The sequence below is a fragment of the Rhinolophus ferrumequinum genome, chromosome X (genome assembly GCF_004115265.2).
Source record: "Rhinolophus ferrumequinum isolate MPI-CBG mRhiFer1 chromosome X, mRhiFer1_v1.p, whole genome shotgun sequence".
Lineage (NCBI taxonomy): Eukaryota > Metazoa > Chordata > Mammalia > Chiroptera > Rhinolophidae > Rhinolophus > Rhinolophus ferrumequinum.
Window position 1 is genome coordinate 53,011,168 of NC_046284.1, and position 14,073 is coordinate 53,025,240.

A 14,073-nucleotide genomic window follows, 5' to 3' on the forward strand; every position below is an offset into this window, starting at 1 on the left:
GTACAGTGTCAGACGGTTGCTGGACTTACGGTGATCACTTCTTTAGCATAAGGAGTAAAATCAATAATGTGGTAATAACACTGTATAGATCTAGCTGGGTACTGTTGAATAACTATGATGTACACCTGAAACTAATATAACATTGTATGTTAGCTGTATTTTAATTCAAAAATCTTTTTTGAAGAAAACTGACTTAGGGCCAGAAGGTGAGCAAGGGATTATGACTTTTTATTGAGACACCTTCCTCAGACTCCTGAACATAATTAAATTTCTTTTGATTGCACAGATTGAGTACAGATTTTTGGCTGCCAATTTTCCTTAGGGTGCCGTGTTATATTGACTACTCATATTCTATTGATTGCCTCTTAACCATCTATTTAGTAGGGGTATTGTATTCTATTAACCATCTCCTCAGCTCTCTGCAGGTCAGACCTCCCTGCTGTCCATTATGGTATTTTCATCCACGTGACTTCTGACAGTTAAGTAAATCATTCTCTATTGTTTGAGAGCCATCACTGTTTCTATCAGTCATTCTCATCCTATAACATCCTCTCCTTCTCTGAGTCCTGGCCTTCAAAAGCTAGCCACCACTGAACTTCTCAGTGATGCTGGTGATCCTCTCACCAGTGCATTCCTTATAGGGTGTGCCTTTTGGGTCTTCCTACAGAACATGGTTGTCTGGAGGATTTCCTGGCTTATATAGTATGTTAATTCTATCATTTCCACTCCCCTGAGCCTTTAATCCCTTCTCCCACCATCTGCTATGGCAGCTCTGGCATTTATACCTCACTCAACATGGGCCACTGTATTTTTGCATACTTTGAGGAGTCATTCTAGTGTGAGTTCACATGATCTCCTGGGGTCTTTTCCATGGTGATAAATCTTGTATTTTGGGAGAGAACTCCTAAGTCAATTAATTCACCCTTAGTCAATTTTATATTCTAGCTCCCCTGATCAGTCCCATGCTTACTCCCTTAGCACCTACTAGTACTTGCTGCCTAGGTCCTGCATCTTTCTGTGGGCATTCTCTTTTCTTCCTTATCAGGCCTAGCACATCCCCAGAGATGTGGCAGCTGTCTGCTGGCAGCTATGCTATGCCATAACCCTAGATATAGGCCCAATGGCCAGAATGGGAGGTGGGGACCGATTCTGAGGGAAACACTTTATCTTACAGGGGAAAGGGGTTTGCATGTTCAGACAAGGTGAGGCACTACCCCTTAATAAAAACAAGTGGGACACTTCTGAATGTTCAGGGAGTTCAGGGAAATCTGCGGACACAAGATTTTTAGGGACATCAATCAACATGTCCTCATCTCATGTGTCAGGGTCTCATTCCTTCCAAGCAGGGCATAGCAGACTTGTCTTGGTTGGGATTTTAACTTTCTTTGAAGCTTGCTTCCAATAAGTCCTGGGCCTGGTTCTCAAATTTCTCTACCCTATACCTGGAAAAGGTGAGGGCTTCTTTATATGCTATGAATGAAGCCCTCTCTGACTTTCTCACATAGCTTTTAATTGTTCATTAATTTCATTCAGATTTTCTTTTTTTGTTTCTTTTTTTCTTTCTGGAGGTCAATCAAGCTTAGCAATAGCCACCCAATTTTCTGGACTTCCTTATATTTAATATTTCCCACATATTTCTCAAAATTCTGCTATATGGTAGCAATTAATGCATTCTTTTCCACCAGTGCCACTCCAGTTCATCATCAGTGAAAGCTGTAACAATTCCTCTGCCACCTGTTCCAGGTGCCTCTCTATTCCACCTACCACCAATGACTGAGTCCTCATTGCCAGCTGAGCAGTAGGTGATCCATCTCCAAAATGAAATCACAATGTATGCTTTCCTCACTGCTTCTCATACCAACTGTTATAGGCTGGCTTCCTGGAGAGCAGACTCAGAGACAGAGATCAGCATGAAGGGCTTTTATTAGGGAATGTTCTTGGGATCAACACCTGTGGACAGGAAAAGAAAAAAGCAGGATTGGACATAGGGAGAAATTAAGCTATCCAATTTGGGGCAAGAAGGCAATGTTGATCCGTCATTGCATGTGAAGTACCCCAGGAGTGGGGTTTGACCTTGGGGGAGGTGGCTCTCCAGCTGAGGAAATTCCTGAAGAGGGCTGACAGCTGAGGGCTGTCTGCTGGCAGCACTCCTAGCAACTGGAAATAATAAACTCTTTATTCCTGAAGGGGGATTAAGGCAGCAGATTGCACAATCCACCACAAGTGTGATATCATTTTTTCCATTAGAAAGTTGGTAGCCATTGGATGCTAGAATAAAGAACAGTTTTAGTTTCTTACCAGAGCGTAAGGGGGTTGGGGGGTGGGGGATGAGGGTGAGGGGGATCAAATGTATGGTGATGGAAGGGGAGCTGACTCTGGGTGGTGAACACACAGTGTGATTTATGGATGATGTGATACAGAATTGCACAACTGAAATCTATGTAATTCTACTAACAATTGTCACCCCAATAAATTAAAAATAAATTAAAAAAAAAAGTCAATAAGATTTAAATTTTCAAACATTTACACACACATTTACAGTTTTGTTTAAATAATATTTATTTGAAAATTTAGTTTATACCTTCCAAATACTCAGACTTAAATATGTGAGCATCCATTTATACTTTTGCTCTAGGTTTCTGAAATGCTACTTACAGGCCGGCTTAGCCTGAACTCACTGGTTCCATTTGGTAAATTATGCAAAATATCCTGGTTTATTATATAAAAATCAGAAAATTCAGATGAGTTCAACACAGATAAAATCACCTATTAATCTAACACCCACAGGAAACTATTAACATTCTCAGGGTATACATCAGAGTTTTTACACAGAGATAATTTAAATATATTTCCTTCATTAAAAAGTATAAGATGTGTTTTCACAGTCTATTTTCCCACTTAAGATTGTATGCTGAGTCTTTTCCAAGTAAATAAGCATAGATGTTGCAGCAACTATGTATAGTGCCAGGTGGGTACTAGACTAATCAGGGGATCACTGCATGAATTATAAAAATGTCTAACCACTATGTGGACACCTGAAACTAATTTGAAATAATATTGAACGTCAACTGTAACTGAAAAAATATATTTTTAAAAATTAATGTAGATGCCCATCAACATTTCTAAGAGCTGCATAATGTTTCAATGTGTAGACATACTCTAATCTGTTTAGCCAATTGCCTACTTTGAAACATTTGGGTCATTCAAAATTTTTCACTCTTCAAAATGATCTGAAGCCTTGTACAAGCTAATTATTTGATTATTTCCTCAGGATAAATTTCTACAAGTGGAATTACTGGGTCAAAGAGCATGCACATCTTAAAGGCTGCTAAAACATGTGTCCAAATGGGCCTTGCACCAGTGTATGCTCCCACCAGCACAGTTGGAGTGCCCCCCCCACACCTTCACCACACTCTGGGGTGGGAGAGAGGTGGATCTCCTCCAGTATGGATGCCAGCAGCCCTCTTGATGGTTCCATAAAGATCCTGGTCCAGCCGGCCTTATAAAAGAAATCTGATAGAAGTGCTAAAAATTATTCTTTCTTCTTATATTTTCTTATTTCCAAATAGTAACTAGTGTATTCACTTACATAGATACCAGAGTTGGCCAAGAAAGAGGATGTTTTCCTATCAAATGCCCTCAGGACTCTAAAATAAAACTGTCCCTCTCTGTATGCCCCCAGAATGGATTCCAACACTTCGTCATTCAAAGGGTCTCTCACTTCCTTCCTTACCATTCCCATGATCAGCAGTGAAATTTCACGCCTTTATCATCTTGCACTTGGACGATGGTAATAACTTCCTAACCAGTGATCCAATCTCCAGTGGCCATCCCCAACTCTGACCCACCTTGCACACAAATCAGCTGTATCGTTTTCCTTTCATCCTGTCATTCCTGTGGTTACGAAAGGTTTTGGTGTCTTCCAGGGGTGGATGGAGTAATATGCAGGCACCTCAGTTTAGCAATCAGGGATCTTCCATGAATGGGACTCACGCCAACTGCTGGACTGTATTTCCCATCACTCTCCTTCCCACACTTTGCACTCCAGGCAGGTCAGCCTCCTCTCTGGAGCAGAATTCCCACCTCCATGCCTTTCTTCCCACCACTCTAACTTCCTCCAATGCCTTTGTGCCCTATTTTTATCCCATCCTTCAAGCCCAGCTCACTTAAGTGTCCCTCCTCTGTAAAACTTTCTCTGAGCACTGTTGCCTGCAGAAGTTTCTGCCCTGATGGGAAGGGTCTGGCTATGTCAGAGACTTCTGGTTTTGTTAGTATTTTTTCCCCCATAAGTTTTGCTGTTTCAAAAAGATCATAAACTCAAGGACAAAGACATGTCTTTTTTCTGCTTAAAACACACAACTTTATTGATGAGAAAAATAAAACCTCAAATGTATAAACATAAGTCCACACAAAGGACCAAAGATTACCTTACTTATGAAGAATCAATTTAGTTTCTGCTCATGAAGCATACTATCATGAAGCAAATTATCTCAATCCAGACAAGGTAAAAATCAGCACATGTATTTTCAGTAAAAGTTTGAATTCATTTGGTGTTCCTAAAACGGTCCAGCTATAGACCATCATAAGTAACAACAGTCTCAAAGTTATAATGCAATTTACAAAGTGCATTACCCCCAGGCTGCAAAACCAAAATATTACTCAGATTTGTTTGGAAACATACAACTAATCAGAGTTTACTTAATAATAGCGCAACTTTTTCTTTCACCTCAGGGTCATTGTATTCTGCTGCTAAGACTCGAAGTTTCTTGGCACATGCTTTAGGTCGTTGGAATACAAAATAAAGGGAATTTTTACTGAACTTGTCCTGGGTAAATACTCTTGCTCTTCTTTTAAAATGGTAATTTATATTTTCAAATAGTGAAAGAGCATTAAGAATGTTCTCTTTTGTCTCTCTTTTGCTAAAGATATTAATCAGTGATGTTGGTGCATTGGCTATGAGCAAGTCTTTTGTCATAGATGGATTTTTAGAGAAATTCAAAAGCATTCCCAAAATATGGTCTTTAGTTTCTCCACTTCCCACAGTTAACAAACGAAGAAATTCTGAAATGTAATTTGTAACCATATGCTGATATTCACTAATAATAGTCAGGTGCTTTATCAGTCTTAGTCCAGCCAGCTGCACATTTGAATTCAAAGGGTAGGTGACGGTGTCTTCACACACTTGGTTTAAGTATGTTTTAACCTTCCTATGATTTTCAGCAGCCACCGAGATGTTATTCAGTGCATTTAAAGCCTTCTGCCTAACACTGGGATGGGGATTACTGAGCAAGCTTTCAATAATTGAGATTCTACCTGCATTACGAATGACTTCGTGGGAAAATGGATAATCAGGACTGTTATATAGAGCATTATTGGCTATTTCATGAATAGAAGGATCTTCAGTCATTTCAATCATGCAAATGAGTTTTTCAAGCTCTCGTGGATCCATATTAGTTTTGTGTTTGCAGCGGCAAGCCCAGGGCTGAGTTTTCTCCCCAGACCTGATCTGCTTTCTGAGCTCATCTTCAGGTGGTAAGGAAAACTCATTTTGGTATGGAAACTTCATTTCTGTCCAGATCATGGCTCCCGCCCACGACCCCATTCCTGCCCCAGGAACCATGAATGGATATGTGCCCCTTGACTCAGATGACTTTTTGGCTTTAGTCTTAGGTGCAGATTTGTCTTCACTTCTGTTTTCATTACCATCCCCGAAACAAGACCTTACATTGACTCCACCAGCAGCCTCAAGCTTATCCTTGGTGTTGGCCTTAGCTCCAACACCACCCTCAAAACTGACATTTTCCTCACTCTTAGATCTGTATTCATTACTATTCTCACTCTCAGCCCAAAACAAAGACCTTAAACTGATCTCCTCAATATCAGGGCTAGATGCTCTACTTAGCTCATCCTCATCTGTATCCTCAGCCAAAGTCCAAGACCCCATGCCAGGCTCTTCCCCAGCCCCAAGCCTAGACCCTGTAGTGGTTGCATCTCCATCCCAAAGCCAAGACTCCTTCCTGGCCTCAGCTCCAGCCTCAGCCCCCACACAGGAATCCATAAAGGCCTCCTCTTCAGATCTCATCCAGGACCCAATACTGGCCTTGTCCTCAGTCCCAAATCTGGAACTAATGAGGCCCTCTTCCTCAGCCCCTGATCTGGATTCTATACTGGGTTCATTTACACCTCCAGGCCTGGTCACAATACCAGCTTCTTCTCCTCTCCAGAACAAGGACCCTGTATTAGCATGACCCCCAGCCCTAAACCAGTATTCCTTGTTGGCCTCCATCCCAGCACTGACCTTGAACCTTCGACTGGCCTGGTCCCCTGCCATAGGCCAAGACCCTCCACTTGCCTGGTTCTCAGGCTCCAGCCTAGACCCAGTCCAGGATTTGCCACCAGCTTGATCTCCAGTGCCAGCCCGGGAGCTTCCTCCAGTGGCCTGATCCTTAAATCTAGGTTTGGAATAGCTACCTGCCTGATCTCTAGTCCCAACCCAGGACCTTCCACTGGCCTGACACCCAGTGCCAGCCCAGGACCCACCACTGGACTGGTCTGTGGACCCTGGTTTAGACCCTCCAACAGCCTGGCCATCAGCTCCAACCCAAAACCCTCTTTCATTGGCCTGACTTCCACTGCAAGCACAGAACCATCCACTGGACTGATCCTCAGGCCCCCGTGTGGACCCTCCACTGGCTTGGTCCCCAGTGCTAGCCCAGGAATCTCTAATGGACTGGTCCCTGGGCCCTAGCCTAGAACCTCCATCAGCCTGGCCTCCATTGTCAGGCCAGGACCCTCTTCCATTGGCCTGATCCTCAAATCTAGTGTTTGCTTCACCACCAGCCTCATCCCCAGGTCTGGTCCAGGACCTTCCTTTGGCCTGGGCCATAACCCCAACAAAGAACCCTTCAGTGGCTTGATCCCCAGAGTCAGGCCAGGATTGTTCACTAGACTGGTCCTCAGGCCCCAACCTGGACCCTCTACCAGCCTGGACACCGGCCCCAGACAAAGACCCTTCTTCACTGACCTGATCCTCAGATCTAGGCTTGGACCCACCACCAGAATGATCACAAATCCTAACCCAGGACCCCTCATTAGCCTGGTCTACAACCCCAACCAAGAATCCTCTACTGGCCTGGTTCCCACCCCTAGCCCAGGACCTTCCATTGGACTGGTCCTCAGACCCCAGCCTAGACCCTCCACTGCCCTGGCCACCAGCACCAGCCCAGGATACATTTTCACTGGTCTGATTATCAAATCTAGGCGTGGATCCATCACCAGCTGGATCACCAGTCCCAAACCAGGACTCTCTACTAGCCTGGTCCACAGCCCCAGCCCAGTACCCAATACTAGCCTCATTCCCAGCCCTAGCCTCAGCACAGGACCCACTGTTAGCCTGAATCCCAGCCCCATCCTGGGACCTCCCATTGGCCTGTTCTTGAGCCCCAGCCCAAGACTCTCCATTGGCCTCGTTCTCAGCCATAGTCCAGGGCCCTCCAAAGGCCTCTTCCCCAGCCCAGGACACCCCACTGACCTGGCCCCCAGACCAGGAACCCTCACTGGCCTGACCTCCAGTCCAACGTTCTCCTATAGCCTGGTTCCCAGTGCCAGCCCAAGACCCCCCACTGACCTGGTTCTCAGCTCCAGTCCAGGACCCTCCAATGGCCTTATCCCCAGCCCAGGACCCTTCACTGGCATGACTCCCATCCCAGAGCCCCTTGCTGGCCTGGTCTCCAACTCCAGCCCAGGATCTAATACCAACCTCATTCTCAGCCATAGCCCCAGGCCAGGACTTAATGTCAGCCTCATCACAAGCCCCTGCCCAGGACCTAATACCAGACTTCTCACTAGCCCCACTCCAAGACTCAATACTGGCTTCAATCTCATCATCAGCCCAGGACATGCTATTCTCCCAGTATCCATCCCTAGCCTGAAACCTAAATTTGATCCATCGCTCAGAAGCAATCCAATCTTCAATACCAATTGCACTCCAGTAATAGTCATGGACCTCAGGCTGAGTCTTTCTGTAGGCCTGAGTGCCGGTCCCACCCTCATTCTCAGGAGTGGGTATGGCCTCAGCCTTGGGATTTGCATAGACAGCACCTTGCTCTGTGGCTTCTGCCTCAGACTTGGGTATAGCCTTGCCCTTTGCACCAAGCAAGGTCTTACTCTGGGAATGGGCCATTGACTGATGCTCACCGTAGTCCATTGTATCTGCACTGGCCTCTATGTTAGACTCAGCATTGGGTTTGCCCCTGATCTTACTCCTGGCACCAAGGAAGGTCACACCCTGGGAACTGTCCATGGCCTGGGGCTGAGCAGAGCTTGTTTTATCTGCTCCAGCCTCTGACTTGGACACAATATTGGGATTATCCTTGATCGTACACCTGGCAACAAGCAAGGGCTCACCCTGAGAATTGGCCACAGCTTTGGGCTGAGCAAAGTCTGTTGCATCTGCCCTGGCCTCTGCCTTACACACAGCATTAGGATTGTCCCTGACCTTATGTTTGGCACCACACAAGGCCTCACTCTGAGAATTGGCCACAGCCTGGGGCTGGGCAGAGCCTGTTGCATCTGGCACAGCCACTGCCTTAGACACATTGGGATTGCCCTTGACTTTCTTCCTGGCACCAGGCAAGGCTTCACCCGGGGAATTGGCCACAGCCTGGGGCTGGGCAGAGCCTGTTGCATCTGGCCCAGTCCCTGCTTTACACATAGCATTGGGATTGCCCCTGACTTTATTCCTGGTGCCAGGCAAGGCATCACTTTGGGAATTTGACACAGCCTGGGGCTGGGCAGAGCCCATTGTATCTGCTACAGTCTCTACCTTAGACACAGCATTGGGATCTCCCTTGGCCTTATTCTTAGTACCAGACAAGGTCTCTCTCTGAGAATTGATGACAGCCTGGAGCTGAGCAGAGCCTGTTGCATCTGGCCCAGCCCTTGCCTTAGACACAGCACTGGGATTGCCCTTGACCTTATTCTTGGCACCAGGCAAGGCCTCACCCTGGGAATTGGCCACAGCCTGGGGTAGAGCAGAGCCTGTTGCATCTGGCCCAGTCCCTGCCTTACACATAGTATTGGGATTGCCCCTGACTTTATTCCTGGTTCCAGGCAAGGCATCACCTTGGGAATTTGGCACAGCCTGGGGCTGGGCAGAGCCTGTTACATCTGTCCCAGTCCCTGCCTTAGATACATTGGGATTGCCCTTGACTTTCTTCCTGGCACCGGGCAAGGCTTCACCTGGGGAATTGGCCACAGACTGGGACTGGGCAGAGCCTGTTGCGTCTGGCCCAGCCCTTGCCTTAGACACAGCATTGGGATTGCCTCGGACTTTTTTCTGAGCACCAGATAAGGCTTCATCCTGGGCGCTAGCCATAGCCTGAGGCTGACCACAGGCCCTCAGTTCTGCCTTAGCTCCTGCCCTAGATATGTAATGAGGATCTTCACTGGCATCAACCCTGGAATCAAGCAAAACATCCGCTTGTGTCTTGGCCCCAGCCTGAGGCTGTGCACGGGTTTTCATGTCTGTCCCGACCCCTGCCTTACATTTGCCTTTGGCTTTGCCTCTAGCCTTACCTCTAGCACTAGATAAGGCCTCAATCTGGCTCTTGGCAGAAGCCTGAGACTGTGCCTTTGTATCTGTCCCAGCCCCTTCCTTAGCCATGGTGTTGGCATTGCCCTTACCCTTAATCCTGCCGTCGGGGAAGGCATCAACTTGGACACTGGCCATAGGCTGGGGCTGTGTATGGGATAACACGTCTGTCTCAGCTCCCACCTTAGACATGGCATTGGGATTGTCTCTGGTCTTAACCCTGGAATCAGGCAAGGCCTCAACCTGGGAACTGACCTTCAAGTTTGCCTTGTCCCCTGTTTTAGATACAGCATTGGAATTACCTCTACCTTTAACCCTGGTATCAGGCATAGTCTCAGGCTGAGCAACAGACTTCTTGTCAGCTCCAGTCATTGACCTAGATGTCATGACATTGGTGTTTCCTCTGTCATCAACCTTGGCACCAGATATTGCCTCAGGTTGTTTCTTGGCCACAGTCTGAGGTTGTGTAACTCTCATATCTGCCTCTGCCCCTGCCTTACACATGGTATTGGTATTACCCCCAGCATCAACACTTGCCCCAGTCCTGAACTCAGCTTGGGCCTTGGTTACAATGTGAGGCTGGGCAGAAGCCCTCTTGTCTGCCCCAGACCCTGCCCTAGACACAGTTTTGCAATTTCCCTTGGCTTCAACCCCAGCATGAGGCATGTCGTTAACCTGGATCTTGGCCACAGCCTGGGATGATACACAGGACCTCATATTTACTCCAGCTTCTGCCCTGGACATGGTATTAAGATTTCCCTTAGCATCAACTGTGGTACCAGACCTAGCCTCAGACTGAGTCTTGGCCACACTCACAGTCTCTTCCAGGGCTCTTGCTTTGGTCTCAGCCATAATTCCCGTCTTGTTTATGGCACTCATCTTGGCCACTTCCCTGGTCACTGCCAAGGCCTCATTCTGTGTCACCAGTACTCTGTTCATCTCCTTCTCTTTTTCAGCCAATATACAAGCTTCCACTTTTGTCTGAGTCATTGCTTCTTTCTTGGTCCCTGTCCTGGCAACCAGTCCCCAAGCTTTAGCCTTGGTCTGGGTCACTGCCTCTTTCTTGACTACTCCCCCAGTCTCAGAGTCAGTTTGGGTCACTGCCTCTTTCATGGCTACTTCCTTGGCTTTGACTTTGGCCTCAGCCAGAGTCTCTGTCTCTGTCACGATCACTGTTTTGACCTCAGATTGGGCCTCTGCCTCTGCCCTAGCCACTGCCTTAGACTGAGAGTTGGTTTTGGGTTTGGCTCTAGCAGTGGCCTTAGTCTCTACTTCAGCCCCAGTCCCACCTCTCATTTCAGTTTCTGCTCCAGTTTTGGCCTTGGGCCTAATCTCAATCTCTGTCTCAGTCATGGCTTCATTCATGGCCAAGGTCTGGTTCTGTACCCCAGCCACAGTCTCCATCTTGACTCTAGACCCATTGCTGGCAATTCTCCTCACACTCTGGGCTCTTCCCCTGGTTAATCTGTAAATGTAGTAGCAAGTACCAGCCCAGATCACCAGTCCTGCAGTCACCCAGCCCACTTCCTGAACGCGACCCATGTAATCACCCAGCTGAAGGCACGAACAAGGTACAGGGGTGCTCAGTTGGGCTAGGGGAAAAGGGTGTTAGATCTGGATGTAAGCCTGTGAGGGTGTTGGTCTTCAGCCACTCAAAGGCCACTACAGCTGCCACTGGCGGTAGACCTAGAAGTGGAGGAAGGAAATGGACTAAAATTTCTCATCTAATTCTGTGCATCATACAGATAGATAAACAGAAGGACAGGAAAATGCAGAAATGATGTGCTTGGTGGGAGAAGAGGATCATTAGCAAACTCTCTCTCCATCCCTTTTATTTTCTCCCCTCCCCATTTCCCCCAGTACCCAATAATTTCCCCCCAAGGTATTTCCATACACATTTCCTTATACAAAAAAAAAAAAAAATGGTGGAAAAGATAGTGGGAGGACTCACTACGAGTGGGAGAGACTGAGAAGGCCTCAGACGACCTTGATTTTTACTGGACTTACTCGGGCTACCATTCCCACAGGTCCCCACCCTCATACCAACCTGTATTCCAAGGCAGTTCCCTCCTCTTTCTTTTTCTTGGTTGCTGATACACCTTAAAATAGACCTATAAACTCATGAGATCTATGGACCTAGAGACAGACAGAGAGAGAGATGGAAGGACAGATGAAAGTAGATATTTTGTTCTTGATGTGACAGGCATATTAATAAACTACTTCTTTATCACCCGCATTTCACCCCTCTCCCTGTACCAAAATATAGGTGAGGGTGTGGGGTAAGTGACAGGGATGGTGGGAAAGGTGGCTGGGAAAGGGAGAAGCTAAAGATCCTCCAGACTGGACACTGACCCTACTGGATACACACTGGCCTCCACCAACCCACCCTTGAGGTCTACCCAGGCAGTCCCCAACCTCTTACCAGTCTATACTGACCAGGGGCAATTTCCTCTTTGTTTCTTTGCTTCCAGTTATCTCAAGCCCTGAAGCAGACCTACAGGCAGATCTATGGACAAGTAAACAAACAGGAGGTAATAGAGACTGAGTCCTTCATAGAATAGAAAAGCACCCTGATCCCTGACCCCAGTACTTGCTTTGCCAGAGCCCAGGTCCAGTCTGCTAATGTGTCACATCTCGTGGCACCCCCCCCTCAAGTCTTCTCTTAGCAGTCACACTCCAGCCCACTCTTACCCAAATATTCCTACTGTTTCTTGTACTGAAGTCAGTACGGGGTGTGGTAACACTGTGGAAATCTGGCAGAGTGTAGGAGAGGCAGAAGTACCCTCTACTGAGACCCTCTCAAGTCTCAGCCACCTCTGGTCCCACCCTCTCCTGTCATCCCCAGGCACTGCCTACCTTCACACCAACCTCCATGGTTTCAGGCCAATCTTCCCCTTTCCCTTGTTTCCAGTGGTAAAGAGCCCTATGTAGGTGTATGAGAAGACCTAGGAGTAGAGAAAAAGGGAAAGGTGAATGTTGAGTGCTTGTGACATCCCAGCATCTAAGGCATGGATCCCAGTACCTGCCTTACTTGATTTAGAGACCCATTCCCTGGCAAGTAGACCCTGGGACTTCCCCAACACTGAAATGGGCAGGGTGGAACAGAGAGGCAGGAAAAATAAAAGGGGAGAGACACAGGCAAAATATTTTAAAACCACCTGTAGGATTTTAGGGCTTCTCCCAAAAGTCCATCATTTCCTTCACAAAGATGCTCAGACAGGCAGGGTATCTAGAGAACTGGAGGACAGCAAGAAAGATAGAGGTCCCCAGATCCCATACTCTAGAATCACAGCCTACGGCTCTCTACTTCCCCTTAAACCCACCTCTAGGAGTCTCCAGCAGTAGAAGAGACAAGGTGTGGGGGAAGGCTTTTGCTTCTGCAAAATCACTATCCTTCCCCTACAAAGGCCCTCTGGGGAAAAAAAAAATTGAAATTCTTCAATACAACAATTTATATCTTCTCAATATTATCTAAAGTGCAAACAAAAGCATCCATAAAAAAGTTTGTTATCTTTATTGGTCTTCAACATAAAATTTAAGTTACAAATTCTAAGCTTGGTAAGTAAACACAGTTTAGGGAAAGTCCCCTAGCTAGTCCCATCCCATATTCCAACCAGATAGTGGCGCCTAAGTTCCTGTCATACAGAATTCACATACAACGGGCGGTCCACAGACATTGCCCACGCTCGCACTAACCTCCACAGATCCTGTGCAGTTTTCTCCTCTCCTTCTTCCCTCGCCTTGCCACAAACTGTGCCACAACAAAAGTAAAGGCACTGAATACTTGGACCAGCACCGAGGACACAGATCCCAATACTCGCCTGTCTGGATTCAGGAACCTGGTTATCAAACGCCCTCCCAACATTCCAATACCCCACCCCCACCAACCGTCCAGTCACTAAGGCCCACCATTTTATTTTCTCTGAGAATGCCACCGTGGCGTGTCCCTTCCACTGAAATGAGCAGGAAGCTGCGCAGACGTGTGCGGCCAGTAATTAGAGTAAGGGAGGAAGGGACATCTCGATCTCTGTATTTCCCTCTTGAGACACTCCTCTTCCCACCCTCCTCCCCCCCCCCACGTCCCCCCCCCCGCCGCCACCAGCCACCCTGTCAAAGCCCACAGTTCTCCTGCAGGGGGAAGGGGGCTCAGGAGAATCAGAGCGAACGCTCCTGGAACTTGACCTCGCTTGGTCCCCCACCCCCGGATACGTTAAGGGGGTTCGGGGTCGGCTGCCGCCCTGGCCTCCGCCCGGCCCCCTGCCTTTACCTGCTCTGCTTTCCCCCGGCCCGATGCCAGCCCGCCGTGCGCAGGGCAGCGGGCAGCTGGTACCCAGACAGGAGTGACGACTGCACCGAAGGCTGCGTCGCTCTGCAGCTCCGGGTCACGTGAGGGCCCCGCGTCACCAACGAGCGCTTCCTAACCCTCCGAGGGCCCGCGAGGAGTTCGACCGACCCTCCCCCCAACTCCGCCTGCAGAACTC

General features: G+C 47.7%; 1 protein-coding gene across 10 annotated transcripts; it reads right to left on the reverse strand.

Moving 5' to 3' along the window:
• Positions 1-390: 390 nt before the first annotated feature.
• Positions 391-14,012, reverse strand: ARMCX4 (armadillo repeat containing X-linked 4). Of its 10 annotated transcripts, none has more exons than XR_004422818.1 (7): positions 13,860-14,012; positions 13,289-13,343; positions 12,916-13,004; positions 12,449-12,537; positions 12,029-12,098; positions 11,640-11,728; positions 391-1,950 (listed from the first exon to the last, which is right to left on the reverse strand). XR_004422818.1 is itself a non-coding variant. In XM_033104012.1 (7 exons), exon 7 carries the CDS (start codon positions 11,132-11,134, stop codon positions 4,688-4,690), a length of 6,447 nt encoding a protein of 2,148 aa, XP_032959903.1. In that variant the 5' UTR covers positions 11,135-11,278; positions 11,640-11,728; positions 12,029-12,098; positions 12,449-12,537; positions 12,916-13,004; positions 13,289-13,343; positions 13,860-14,009; the 3' UTR covers positions 4,411-4,687. The 10 variants fall into 10 exon arrangements, 9 of the variants coding, with proteins under 9 accessions (XP_032959903.1, XP_032959917.1, XP_032959909.1 ...); XM_033104012.1 differs by lacking the exon at positions 391-1,950 and adding an exon at positions 4,411-11,278 and having other exon boundaries at positions 13,860-14,009; XM_033104026.1 differs by lacking the exon at positions 391-1,950 and adding an exon at positions 4,411-11,278 and having other exon boundaries at positions 12,015-12,098; positions 13,860-14,009.
• Positions 14,013-14,073: the final 61 nt, after the last annotated feature.

Excerpts from the sequence above, each read along its gene's own strand:
- ARMCX4 (XM_033104043.1), bottom strand. The coding sequence starts at position 11,134 with ATGGGTCGCGTTCAGGAAGTGGGCTGGGTGACTGCAGGACTGGTGATC.